The following is a 14,338-nucleotide window of genomic DNA, read 5'->3' on the forward strand; positions in this document are numbered from 1 at the left end:
CATTCCCCATTCACTACTTCCTCTTACTTTTATGTTCTGGCTTCTGCCCTCACTTCTGTATTTAAACATTTTTTCCAAGGTCAATGACCTTTCCCCCCCTCTAAAGTCAATGTCCTTTTTTTCCTGTCCTCATTTCTCTTTGTTATATATGTACTACATGTACTCTGTCTGTCTATCTATCATCATCATCATTATCTATCATCTATCTATCTATCTATCTATCTATCTATCTATCTATCTATCTATCTATCTATCTATCTATCTATCTATCTATCTATCATATTTAGTGACCATCTCTTCTATCCTCAGAACTTCTTGGTTGCTATAACACTGCACTGTCAAGATTCATCTCTTACCTCTAGGAACGATTCTTCCCAGTCTTCTTGAGTGTCCCTCTACCCATGCCTTAATTGTGGGTACTCCCAATATTCATCCCTTGGTTCTCTTCTCATCTATTTTTATTTACTCAACTATAATGATCTCATCCATCCTCATGGCTTCTGCCTCTGTCTGATATTTAAATCTTCACAACTTCATCTTCCTAAATTTCTAGTTTTCTTATACTTTACTTCCCTTTAGGCTTGGCACAATATGGATGCTTAATAAATGCTTATTAATTAATACAGATCATTCTCCAATGTCTAGCTTTATCTTCAACTTTCCATAGCTATAGATCTGTATTTCCAACTGCTTGATGGATATCTCCACTTCAATACCTCACTGATTTCTCAAATAATACCCAGAACGAAATCATGTAGATTTCCCATATGAGCTTCCTCTTTCCTTAACATCTTCATTTCTGTTGAAAGCATATCACTACTATTCTCTCTGTAAACCAGGATCAAAAGATGAGAATCATCTTTAACTCTGCCCTCCTCATCCAAATGGCTGCCAAGTCCTGCCTGTTCTTTTGAAAAATCATTTCCATCTGTCACTTTATTTCTATTTCCACTACACCCCCCACCCCGCCCCAGTTCAGACCCTCTTGCCTCTTGCATGTGTTGCAGTAATAGCCTCCAAAGTGGAACTTCCTGTGTCCAATTTATCCTCTCCCCAATCTCTTTTCACATCCCTATCAAGTGATCTTCCTAAGGCACTTCTGTGATTATGTTACTCCTCTAACAGAAGGTTTCAGTGCCTCTATATTGTATCATCTACTGATCCTGGCATTCTATTGTCATCGTACCCCTTGTTCTAAGAACTAGACTTCTGTTGAAGTATTAATTGCCTAAAGTATGAAGTATGAAATTGCCTAAACCTGTCTTCATTCTTTCTGGGTAAAACTTTAGGTTTCACATGCCTTTTCTCCTTGCTGGAAGTCAAAATGGTCCATCCTGAGTTAATTTTTGTCTTGACTTTTCAACATATCTATTACCTTCCTATCCTCTAGCTCAATAATAGAATTCCCACTTGTCTTCAGTGTCTAAATGACTTTTTGATCTATCAATGAGCAAGTTTTTCAGAGTACCTACTATGTACTAAATATTGTGTTTGGTGCAATGAGAACTTTGAAGAAGTATTAAATATGTTCTCTTCTGTGAAGAAGCTGATTGGAATTCTTTACCTCCTTAAAGAAAGACTACATGCTTAGACTGGCCCAAGCATTCTGTAACTCTCACCCTAAGCCTAGTTAGGTTCATTGATCTGTGGCTATCTAGAATTAGAATTTTACTTTGAGAGAGGGAAGTGTTATCATTTTACTACTTCTATACTGCAAGGAATGTTCCTGAACATACCTCAATGGGGCAAAGGCAAGACATGAGTGCTAATTGCTCTCTCTTTCTTCTCTGAAATACACTGTCATACATACTATATCAGGGAAGCCATAATTTCAAAAAACTCAGGCCACTTCTCAGAAGCAGATTAAAAAAACATTTCCCATATAACCCAATAAAAATGGAGAAAGTGGGGCGGCTAGGTGGCACAGTGGATGAAGCACTGGCCCTGGATTCAGGAGTACCTGAGTTCAAATCCAGCCTCAGACACTTGACCCTTACTAGCTGTGTGACCCTGGCCAAGTCACTTAACCACCATTGCCCCGCAAAAAAACAATAATAATAATTTTAAAAAAATAAAAAAGGAGAAAGTACTGGAGACCACCTTTCTTCTCACAGTCCAGAAAAATTTCTGTTGGTTTTCATTAAAATTTGATTTAAAAGGAATAACCAGGGGCAGCTAGGTGGTGCAGTGGATAGAGCACCGGCCCTGGATTCAGGAGTACCTGAGTTCAGATCCGGCCTCAGATACTTAACACTTACTAGCTGTGTGACCCTGGGCAAATCACTTGACCCCAATTGCCCTGCCAAAAAAAAAAAAGTTATAACCATTGGGTTAAAATTGAAATAAAACCAGTAAAATACAAATGGATAGAGAAATCCTTACAAGAAAATCCTTACCAATCAGTTCAGTATGTGTTTGTGTGTGTGTGTGTGTGTGTATGTGTGTTTGTGTGTGTGTTTATTGCATCCAAAAGAAAATGCTTACAGATGTCTTACAAAAATAAGTTAGGTTCCCAACACAGGAACCTTTAAAGGGGAGAAATCTATTTGCTACATATAACCTTATAGAAATTCTTTGCATTCTACAAAATGGACACCGGATGGCAGCACATTATAACACCAACATTGATCACATTTGCTCTTCTAAAGGAAGCTGAATGGAAGATGGTCCTTAGAACACACGCAGAATGCACTGAATCCTTTACATTTTTCCTTGTTAAACAAGTGAATATTTAAGGAACCTTTTCAGTTCTATCACTACCAAGACCGTCACCCAAAACCACCTCTCCTTATGTAAGGAATGAGAGAGTAACAAATCCCAAAATAATCAGGGAAAAAATGATTTTAATTTTGGACATTCCAAAAATTCATTTCCTTTTGGCAACTGTGTGACTCAGACTTGTTAACTCTGATCCTTGCCATTCATCCATGGGAATAAGTGGAGAAGTAATATTCCCTGAGAACTCTGTGACTAGGTTACTTTAAAAGTATTTGTGTAATACTATCTTTCTTACCTTGTAGTCAAGTTAGTAGGTCTACAAATTTATATTTCAATGTACTCCTGACTGTTTTGGCATTTTATAATTCACTGTCTTTAAGTATCTTGGTATGAAAATGTTTTTTTGAGGTACATGTAAAAATCTCATAGAGACAGGTAGAATTCAGATGGTAGAAATGTTGAATATACATGGAATAGTAAATATAGTTACAAAAAAACATTTTGTAAAAATCACTTTAAACAATACCTCTTCTCCAAACTCTCTGAAATATCTTCCCTCTATCCCTGCTACTCAAGCCTACTACTTTCTGAACTACAAACAGGGATATAGATACCTTCCCCCACACCACCCTAAGGCTAACTCAGTGATTGGTCAGTCTTTAGACCTATATAGTAAGAAGACCCATCCATGCTGCTGTCACTCTCTACACTGGCTCTCTTGCTTGGTCCATCTTCACACTCTCTGCCTGGCCCCCACATAATTACCCTCTTTTCCTCTTTCCTATATCTCTGCTTTTAAGCTTTCCATTATGTTTTATTGTCCTTTATTAGAATATAGTTTTTTTGAAAGTACAGTCTGTTTCATTTTGTTGTTTTTGTATTCCTGGTGATTAGCACAGTGCCTGGTACATAGCAAATGTGTAATAAATGCCTTAGATAGCTAATCAGCTAGCTATCTCTATGTATATCTATACATACATGCACATATACATGTAATCATTTTGGAAGAATTAATTTAGAAAGTGGACAAAAAGTGATAGAATATATACAAATATATATACAAATACATATATACATATACACACACATATACATATACATACATACATATAGTAGTAGTAGACCTCCACCAGTTGCAGACGACCATGGATCAGTGCCTTGAAGAGCCATAGGCCACAGTGTGGCTGTGAAGTCCGATGTGGGAGCTGCAGCTCCTGAGTGACTTATAACTGGTAACTGCCGCATCCCGTGTTGTATCTACCCCATAAGGAGTAGTTGGAGTGTCCTCTCCAGGGTGCTGACATTGGCAGATCTATATGGAAAACAAACTGTTGCCCATGCAGCACGTTTTCCCTCTCCGAGACATTGGTGGATCCAAAGGAGAGGCAGAGCCAGTACAGTTTCACACCAGTGCCACCATAGAAGTTGCCAGAGGGATGTGATGTCCAACATCCAACTGCCCAAGGGACTCCAACTCCTGATTTTTCCTCAGGGTTAACTCCCCAAGCCTTTCTCATATATGGGTATAGCCTCAAGGCAGCGGAGGTTTAAAATCAGGGTTCCTTCCCCTAGGCTGGTTGCCTGCCAAGGCTAGCAAGCCCCACCTGCCTGAAACGACTGGTTTTAAGGTGCCAGTGACTCGCCTTCACCCCTTCTCCTGTTAGTGGAAACAGTTCTGCCATAAGAAGGCCAAGAGTTGAGCTTCAGTTGTCAGAGGCTATTTGAGACACAAGCTATTGGAGCATTTTATAGAGAGTGGGAGTCTTGGGGAAGGTTGGACTAGCATCTGGGAGAACTAGGAAAGTGTAAGAAAATGGGTAATTGTCTCCTCTCAATGAGGATATAACAGTGAATCATACTCTTCCTGACCTGTTTTTAGGACAAAGGTCTCAGATTCCTTCCTCCCCCTCTGGCTAACAAAATCACATGGTTCAAGGAACCCTGGTCTCAATAAGGTCTGCTCTTGAGTTGTGTCCATATAAGGAAGAATAAGGTGCACTCCTGAGTTATGCCCATATAAGGAAGAGGGATGGGAATGCTGCATTCCAATTAGCTAGTTTTTGCGCATAGATTATAACCCTTGAGTAATCAGATCAATGATGAAAAAGGGGAGGGTCCATTCATGTTAGGGACTAGGGTTTAAAATAGGTTCTTTGAGCCCCCTTTCTTTGCACCCACTAGCTCTACACTAGGGCGCCTCCTCATGAGAAGGAAATAAAAGAACCTTTGTCACATTACTGTTGAGTTCCTGAGAATTATTGAGAAGAGGATTGTTTTCCCTTACAGAAAGGTTTCATGAAGAAGGTGGGATCTGAGCTGATTCTTGAAGGAAATAAGAGATTCCAAATAGTAATGGAGAGAAGAATTACATTCCAGGAGAGGGGACCAGTCAATGCAAAAGTACAGAAAAGGGAGATGGAGTGTTACATGTACAAAACATTGAGTTTAAGAAGACTGGAAAGGTAGGAAGTGAGCAGTTTGTAAAGAGACTGAAATATTGAAAAAGGATTTATATTTGATCTTAGAGGTAATAGGGAGCCCCTGGAGCTTACTGACCCAAGGATTGATAGGCCTATAAACTATGTTTTAGTAATATCAAATTACTAAATAGTAGAAGGATGGATAGGTAAAAGCATAGACTTAAGGCATGCTGACCAAATGAGAATAGTCTAATGGTCTAGATGATGTCGAAGGCCTAAAATAGAGTGGGTTTTTTTCAGTGGAGAGGAGGAGACATATGTGAGAGATATTGTGGAGATAGAAATGACAACTTGGCAAATTGATTATACATGTGGGGTATTTTGAGATTTTGGAATTGAAGGTGTCATTGAGGTTGTGAGTAAGGATGGTGAAAGAATGGTGATGCCCTCAACAGGAATAGGGATATTTGTAAAAGGGGGTGGGGTTTGAGGGTGGCAGAAGATAATAGGTTCTGTTTTAATGTGATATGCCTCCAAGGTATAGGCAATTTGTGATGTAGAATGCCTCAGAAGAGAGATAAGGGTAAGATTTGTAGATCCAAGAATTATCACCATAGTGATGGTAATGGAACCCTTGGGAGTTGATGGGATCACTGAGAGAGAGTAGAAAGAAAAGATAAGAAGGCCCAGAACAGAGCCTTGTCAGTACCTGCTACAGTTAGAGGGCCAGAAGAGACTAAGAAGGAGGAGTCCAACAAGCAAGAGAATCAGAAGTGATAAATGTCACAAAAACCAGGAGAGAAAAAATATCCAAGAGAATATGGTGGCCAACAATATCAAATACTGTGGAAACATCAAGGAATATGAGGATGAAGGAGACATTATTTGATATGACACTTAAGGGATTATTGGTAACTTTCAAGAGCGCCATTACAGGTGAGTAATGTGGTTAGAAGCCATATTAGACGGGGTATAAGGAGGCAGGGTAGGTATTGAGAGTAGATGGCTTTTTTTAGGGAGTTGGGCTGAAAAATGGAGAGCTGGAATAGAAAAGCAGGGTGGTAATATTTGGTCAAGAATTTTAAGGATGGGAGACACTTGGGCATGTTTGTAGGCATAAGGGAAGGACTTGATAATATTAACCATAGCTAATGTGAGACCATGAGACTAATAAATTTGAATAGAAAATAAGAGCACACATATGGTTTGGACAGTGATATTTCTTTGAAGAAATACTGAAAGAAGAAGAGATAGGGAATATGGGAGAGGAGAGGAGAGGAATCAAATAAGTCAAGTAAAAGATAATTTGCATGAAGATTTTTTTAATTAGGCCTATGATTTTGTCTGTATGAAGAACTCAAGATGAAAAACTTCCAATAATAATGCAGATTGACAGCTACTCTGAAATTTAAAATGTTAAAATTGTCTGAGGCTGTGAGATGTTAAATGAGCTGCTTACAGTCAGAAAGCCAGTATTTGACTTGAATCCATCTTCTCCTGATTCAGAGGACACCTCTTTATCCACCATGCCATGCTGCTTCTTCAGTATGAATATTTCAGGGAATAAATTGTATTTCAATTTATCAAGTATTTATGTTCGTATTATTTACCTACCACTGTGCTAGATACTGAGGAATGGAAAAGGAATATGATACCATTTTTGCTTTTAGCAAATTTGGAATCTAGTTAACATGCACTACAAAAATCCAATATGATAATGCCTATAAGTCCAATAGAACTCCTAAGAAAGGAGAAATCAGTGTGGACTAGAATAATTGTTAAAGGCTTCATGGAAAGTACCAAGGGATGGCTCAGATTTAGAAACATGGAAATGAGACAGCTAAAAGATCATCAGCTAATTCCAAACTCTTCATTTTGTAAAACTGAGGCTTGAAGAGGTTAAGTGACTTTCCCAAGAACAAATCTAATTGATGATAGCTATCATATTACTCAAAACAAAAATTTTCTCTTCTACATTCTAAGCATTGACAATTCCTTCAACTATTCCTTATAGTTCACAAAATCCTTTTGAACTTTCTTCAGTTCATCAATTTTCTTGTTTTTAGAATTTAGATTTTTTTCCCCAAATTACAAGCAAAAACAATTTTAACATAGATTTTTAAAACTTTGCATTCCAAATTCTCTTCCTCCCTCCCTCCCCACCTCTCTTTAAGAACACAAGCAATTCAATATAAGTTATACATATATAGTCATGTAAAACATTTCCACATAAGTTAGGTTGTGAAAGAAAACAGACAAAAAAAAAACCCTTAAGAAAAAGGAACTAAAAAAATTATGCTTAATCTGTATTTGGACACTATCAGTTCTTTCTCTGGAGGTGGATTGCTTTTTTCCTAAGTTCTTTAGAGTTATCTTGGATCATATTATTGCTGAAAATAGCGGTCATTCACAATTGACACACATCTTACAATATTGCTGTTACTTTGTATACAGTACATTTCACTTTGAATTAGTTCATGTAAATCTTTCCAGGTTTTTCTTTTTTCTTTTTTTTTTTTTTTGGTGAGGCAATTGGGGTTAAGTGACTTGCCCAGGGTCACACAGCTAGTAAGTGTTAAGTGTCTGAAGCCGGATTTGAACTCAGGTACTCCTGAATCCAGGGCCGGTGCTCTATCCACTGCACCACCTAGCTGCCCCCAGGTTTTTCTGATAACATTCTGCTCACCTTTTTTTATTTTGTTATTTTTTGGTGGGGCAATGAGGGTTAAGTGACTTGCCCAGGATCACACAACCATTAAGTGTCAAGTGTCTGAGGCTGGATTTGAACTCAGGTCCTCCTGAATCTGGGGCTGGTGCTTTATCCACTGAGCAACCTAGCTGCCCCATCTCATCATTTCTTATAGCACAATAGTGTTCCATCATAATCACATCCCACAATTTGTTCAGCCATTCTCCAATTGATGGGCATTTCCTCAATTTTGAATTCAACTTTTTTTTTTTAATCTCTTTTTGGAAACCAAAGAATATACATGATTTTATAGCCCTTTGGCCATAGTTCCAAATTGCTCTACAGAATGTTTTAATTGATTTACAACTTCACCTAGAGTGCTTTAATGTCTCATTTTCCCTATATCCCCTACAACATTTTTTCATTTTCCTCTGCTCTCCTATTACTCAATCCAATAGGCATGAAGTAGTATCCCAGAATTGTTTTGACCTGCATGTCTTCAATCAATAGTGAGTTAGAGCATTTTTTTTTCAATATGGCTATAGATAGCTTTGATTATTTCATTTGAAAACTTCATATCTTTTGATCATTTATCAATTGGGGAATAGCTCTTATTTTAATACATTTTATTTAGTTCTCTATGTGTTTGAGAAATGAGGCCTGTCAGACAAACTTGTTTAATTTCACAATTACTATTGCTAACTGTATTTCCTTCCATCCTATTGCCTCCCCATGTCATTTACTCTATTTTCTATCTTCTTTCACCCTGTCCCTCCTCAAAAGTGTTTTGCTTCTGACTGCCCCCTTCTCCAATATGTCTTCCCTTCTATCACTCCCTCGCCTCCCCCATCCCTTTCCCCTCCTACTTATCTGCAGGGTCAGATAGATTACTATACCCAATTGAATGTGTATGTTATTCCCTTTTTGAGCTAATTCTGATAAGAGTAAGGCTCACACACTCCCTAGCACCTCCCCCATCTTCCCCTCTACTGGATAAGCTTTTTCTTATTTCTTTTATGTGAGATACTTTAACCCTATTCCATTCTCCCATTCTCTTTCTCCCAGTGCATTCCCCTCACCCATTAATTTTATTTTTTTCAAGATATCATCCCTTCATATTCAACTCATACTTGTACCTTCTGTCTAAATATACTTCTTTCCACCTGCCCTAAAATTGAGAAAATTCTTATGAGTTATAAGTATGATCTTCCCACATAGGAATGTAAACATTTTAAAATTGTAATATCCCTTATGATTTCTTTTTCCTGTTTACCTTTTTATGCTTCTCTAAGTTCTTGTATTTGAAAGTCAAAATTTCCATTCAACTCAGGCCTTTTCATCAAGAATGCCTGAAAGTCTTCTCTATCATTGAATTCCCATTCCCCCCCTTCCCAAAGGATCATACTTAGTTTTGCTGGATAGGTGATTTTTGGTTGTAATCTCAGTTCCTTTGCCCTGTGGAATATCATATTCCAAGCCCTCTGATACTTTGATGTAGAAGCTACTAGACCTTGTGTTATCCTGAATGTGGTTCCACAATATTTGAATTGTTTCTTTTTGGCTGCTTGCAATATTTTCTCCTTGACCTGGGCTCTCTGGAATTTGGCTATAATATTTCTGGAAGTTTTCCTTTTGGGATCTCTTTCAGGAGGTGATTGGTGGATTCTTTCAATTTTTATTTTACCTTCTGGTTCTAGAATATCAGGGCAATTTTCCTTGACAATTTCTTGGAAGATGATGTTTAGGCTCTTTTTTTGATCATGGCTTTCAGGTAGTCCAATAATTTTCAAATTATCTTTCCTGGATCTATTTTCCAATTAGGTATTTTGCATTGCCCTCTATTTTTTCACTGTTTTGGTTTTGCTTTATTGTTTCTTGATTTCTCATAAAAGCATTAGCTTCCATTTACTCCTAATTTTTAAGGAGTTGTTTTCTTTAGAGAGATTTTGTACCTCCTCTTCCATTTGGCCAATTTGGCTTTTCAATGCATTCTTTTCCTCATTGGCTTTTTGTACCTCTTTTACCATTTGGCCCAGACATTTTTGTAAGGTATTATTTTCTTTGGTATTTTTTGTGTGCCTTCTTTACCAAGCTGTTGAATTTTTTCATGATTTTCTTGCATCACTCTCATTTATCTTTCCATTTTTTCCTCTACCTCTCTTATTTTATTTTCAAAGTCCTTTTTGAGCCCTTTTATGGCCTGAGACCATTTCATGTGTTTCTTAGAAGCTTTGAATGTAGGAGCTTTGACTTTGTTATCTTCTTCTGAGAATATATTTTGATCTTCCTTATCACCACAGAAACTTTCTAGGCTCAGTATTTTTTTCCTGTTTCTTCATTTTCCCAATCTATTTCTTGACTTTGAACTCTTTGTTAAACGGGGGCACTGCTTCCAAGGTGGAGGGTGCACTGTCCAAAGCTTCAGGGGGTTTGTGCATCTGCTTTCAGAGATACTTCTAGGAATTTGTAAGTCTTTAATTCTTCTAAGGTATTATGATTTAAGGAGAAATATGTTTACTAATGTCCTGGCCTGTGCTCTGGTCTGCAAGCAACCACAGGCTTACTTTTCTGCCTTGGAATTATGAAGCCTGCTCCGCTGTGGCTGCAAGCTTTTGTGTGCTTGTTCTCCTCCCCTGCCTGGGACTGCCACCCATGACTGTGACCTGGATCTGAGTATGGGAAAAACAACAGAGTCCTGCTTCAGTTCTAGCAAAGAGACCACTGTAAGCTCCTTCTGGAGTTGTTCAACTCCCTTACCATCTGTGGGCTTTCTGCCAGTGATTCGGAAGCTTTGGAGGCCTGCTTTTGGTTTACTGTGGCTAGGACAGGATCTGTGCTGGGGCCGGGTCTGCACTGGTGCAGCCTGTGCTGGGCTGTGCTTCACTCTCACCCCCAGACAACAGACCTTTCCTGCCACCTTTCTAAATTGTCTTTGGTTGGAAAATTATTTCACCCTCTTCTTTTGTGGGTTCTGCTGCTTCAACAATTGTATTATTGCCTTATTTGAAGGTATTTGGAGGGGTCTTAAGGAGAGTTCAGGTAAGTCATTGCCTTTCCTGGGCCATCTTGGCTCTACCCCGATCATTTTATTTCTAAAATATGATTCCCAGAAGTGAATATAGGACTGTAGAAATGCCCTGATGAGAATAGAGTATGGCAGGATTACTACCTCTTTAATTCTGTACCCCTGGCCTCTCTTCATGCAGGCTGTTTTAGCAAGCTATTTGACTATCTTATGATACTATTAGGTTATAATGCTCTTGCATTCTGCTAAAAAAAGTACAAATAATTTCAGACCAACTTCCACATAGCCATGCTTCTCCATGTCTTATACTTGTTATATTGATTTTTTAAACTAGTGGTAAGAGGATGTATTTGTCTCTATTAAAGGTCATCACCGTAGACCCACTCCAACATTCTAAAATTGGGTCAAGAACCAAAGTCAAACTCACTGAACTATTATTTGTAGACTTATTCTCTATTCTTTATGAAAATTAGAGAAAATATTTACTCTTTTCCTATATGGTAATATCTCTTATTATCCATTATCTTTTAAAGGTCACTGTCAGTGGCAAAGAAATTACATTTTTTTCTTCAGTTTTCTTCAGCAACAGAAAATGCAACTCATCTGGTTTTGATGACTTCTTTTTTCTCTGATTTCCAACCTCATGGTCCCATTGAGATTATCCCAACACTATCCCAAGAGCAAGTATCCCAAGAGAGACTATCTCAAGAGATAGTCCCTTCCCTTGTTTGATCTCCCTTTTAAAAATTATAGTTTAAGCATCCCTTTTTGTTGGCTTTTCTCCCTAGCTTCATCCAATTTAGAATTTCAGCAACTCTGACTCTATTCTTTTTTAACTGTACCACACTTTTATAATTTTGGTCTATTATCTGCTCTTACTCCCTTCTTCTCTACATGTCTTTTAGTCAACATTGCTTGGTGACTCCCCTCTGTATCTCCATATGTCTCTTCATAGAGCTTCCATTTTTCCTCTTAATTCCAATTCTTTCTCTTCTTGCCTTCAGGATTTTATTCTTCAGAGTTTCCCATCCTATCTGGGCTGCGTACTCTTAAAGAATTTTAGTTCATGAGTTCCTATATAGTTTTCTTCTGAACCTTTTGACATTTATTCTTCATAATTTGTAAAAATAGAGTAGCTACTTTCACCATGACCATTATATGCACCCCAGCCACCAGACCCTTTATATTTGTGTGAATCAGATCCAAAATTGCAGTGCCCTTGTTGCTTCTGCCACCTTTTAAAGCATGAAATTATCACTAAATGCAAACATTAATTCCCCAAACTATCAATTTTTTAAACAAATGAAGAAAGTTTCTCATCTATTTAGATTGCAAGTTCCTAGCAGTCATGAAACACTCATTTGTATGTTTGCTGCATCAGAACAATATATAATGAATAATGATGATAATAATGGATAGGTGAGTAGAAAATGACAGTAATCATTCAGTACCCTACAATACCCAAACAATGGCCATCACAGAGGTTTAATCATGTGAAAGAAGGGACCACATTAATTGCATAAAACATCAAATTACAAGATTTTTTAATACCTTAATTTCTTCCCTCCGTCTGCGATTTTAGCTTTTTGGAGATATCCTTCCTTTTCAACCATCTGCAAGAAAAATGCAAATGTTAAACACATGGCAGACTCTTATACATTATTAGTTTGAATGAACCTATTTCTTTTAAGAGTCTTTATCAGGAGGGAAGTCTCCTGTCATAGGACTTCATTAATAATGCACATATAGCTTATCACAAGTGTCTGTAAGGTCATATCCTTCCCAAGTAGTTAAATACAGTGAGATAGATAGGTAGATTTTGAAATGATTTGTGGGCTGCACCTTCATTTTTGTTTTATGTGAATGAACATTGAAGTAATTTCTTTGTATAATTGTTTCAAAATGATGAAATGAACCCAAATGCAATGCCTATCCTTCCCTCCTTTTCTACCTACCATTGCTGCAATAAGACCCACATTCTCTTTCCTTCTACCTTTCCTCACTTACCTTAGGAAATGGTAGGTTGTTGAATATCTCCAAGGAATTCATAGTATAAAAAGGGGGAGATAATGGGTATTAAAAAGCTAAATATTATCTCCAGAAGAGAGAGGTAAGACTTTTTGGTTGGAAGAGGGTTATTCTATAACTGAGTGTTTATTAAGTAACTACTATTTCCAAGGCACTGTGACAGTGGTGTAAAATATAACACAGGTTGGGGCAGCTAGGTGGCGCAGTGGATAAAGCACCGGCCCTGGATTCAGGAGTACCTGAGTTCAAATCCAGCCTCAGACACTTGACACTTACTAGCTGTGTGACCCTGGGCAAGTCACTTAACCCCCATTGCCCAGAAAAAAAAATGTAACACAGGTAGGAAGGAAGTAAAATATATAATTATATAAAAAAGCTTAACACCAAAGAGGTGATTATCAACCAAACCTAACAGGATTTCTGGTTTTGGAATAAGCCTCTTCCAACTAAAAAGTCTTGCTTCTCTCTTCTAGTGATAATATTTAGCTTTTTTTTTTTGTGGGTCAATGAGGGTTAAGTGACTTGCCCAGGGTCACACAGCTAGTAAGTGTCAAGTGTCTGAGTCCGGATTTGAACTCATGTCCTCCTGAATCCAGGGCCAGTGCTTTATCCACTGCGCCACCTAGCTGCCCCCAATATTTATCTTTTTAATACCTATTATCTCCCCTTTTTATACTATGAATTCCTTGGAGATATTCAACAAGTCTTTTTAATTTCTGAAGTTTTCATCCTGGTGATATTCACACAAAGTAACTTTACCACATTAGTAGGGCAGGGCCAATGCAAAATTCTGAAATAGGTTTGGTATGTTTTTGCACTTCGACCTGAATTCCCACTTATGATAGTAGGGTCTTGGTCTACCTTGAGTTGCTATATTCCTTCCTAAGGTTTTAGTTGTTCAAAAGATGAAAGTATTAACTATTTTGGGATTATTTACATATTTGTGTAATATCAAAATAGAACTCAGGATCCAAGGGAATGAATTAAAAAAAATTTTTTTTTTTTTTACAGGGCAGTGAGGGTTAAGTGACTTGCCCAGGCTTACACAGCTAGTAAGTGTCAAGTGTCTGAGGCCAAATTTGAACTCAGGTCCTCCTGAATCCAGGGCTGGTGCTTTATCTACTACCCCACCTAGCTGTCCCTGGGAATGAACATTAAATGAGAGGATTTCAGGTTCTTTAATAGGTAGTAGTTTTCAGTTGTTTACAAGTTGTGTATGACTCTTTGTGACAGCATTTGGGATTTTCTTGGCAAAGACATGGGAATGGTTTGCCACTTCCTTCTCTAGCTCATTTTATAGATCAAGTTAAACAGGTTCAAGTGACTTGCCCAGGGTTACACAGCTAATAAGTGTCTGAGGCCAGATTTCAACTCAGGAAGATGAGTCTATCTGATTCCAAGTTCAGTGCTCTTATCCACAGCACCACCTAGCTGCGCTATAAGTAGTGGTAGAGATAA

General features: G+C 37.9%; 1 protein-coding gene across 1 annotated transcript in view; it reads right to left on the minus strand.

The window, feature by feature from the left end:
• ARHGAP15 (Rho GTPase activating protein 15) overlaps positions 1–14,338 on the minus strand; it is an 880,171-nt gene that overhangs the window by 729,049 nt on the left and 136,784 nt on the right. The window contains exon 4 of the mRNA XM_043990715.1: positions 12,404–12,465. Within this exon, the coding sequence (XP_043846650.1) occupies positions 12,404–12,465 (62 nt within the window). The remainder of the gene's footprint in view (positions 1–12,403; positions 12,466–14,338) is intronic.

Source organism: Dromiciops gliroides, chromosome 3 (assembly GCF_019393635.1).
Source record: "Dromiciops gliroides isolate mDroGli1 chromosome 3, mDroGli1.pri, whole genome shotgun sequence".
Taxonomy (NCBI): domain Eukaryota; kingdom Metazoa; phylum Chordata; class Mammalia; order Microbiotheria; family Microbiotheriidae; genus Dromiciops; species Dromiciops gliroides.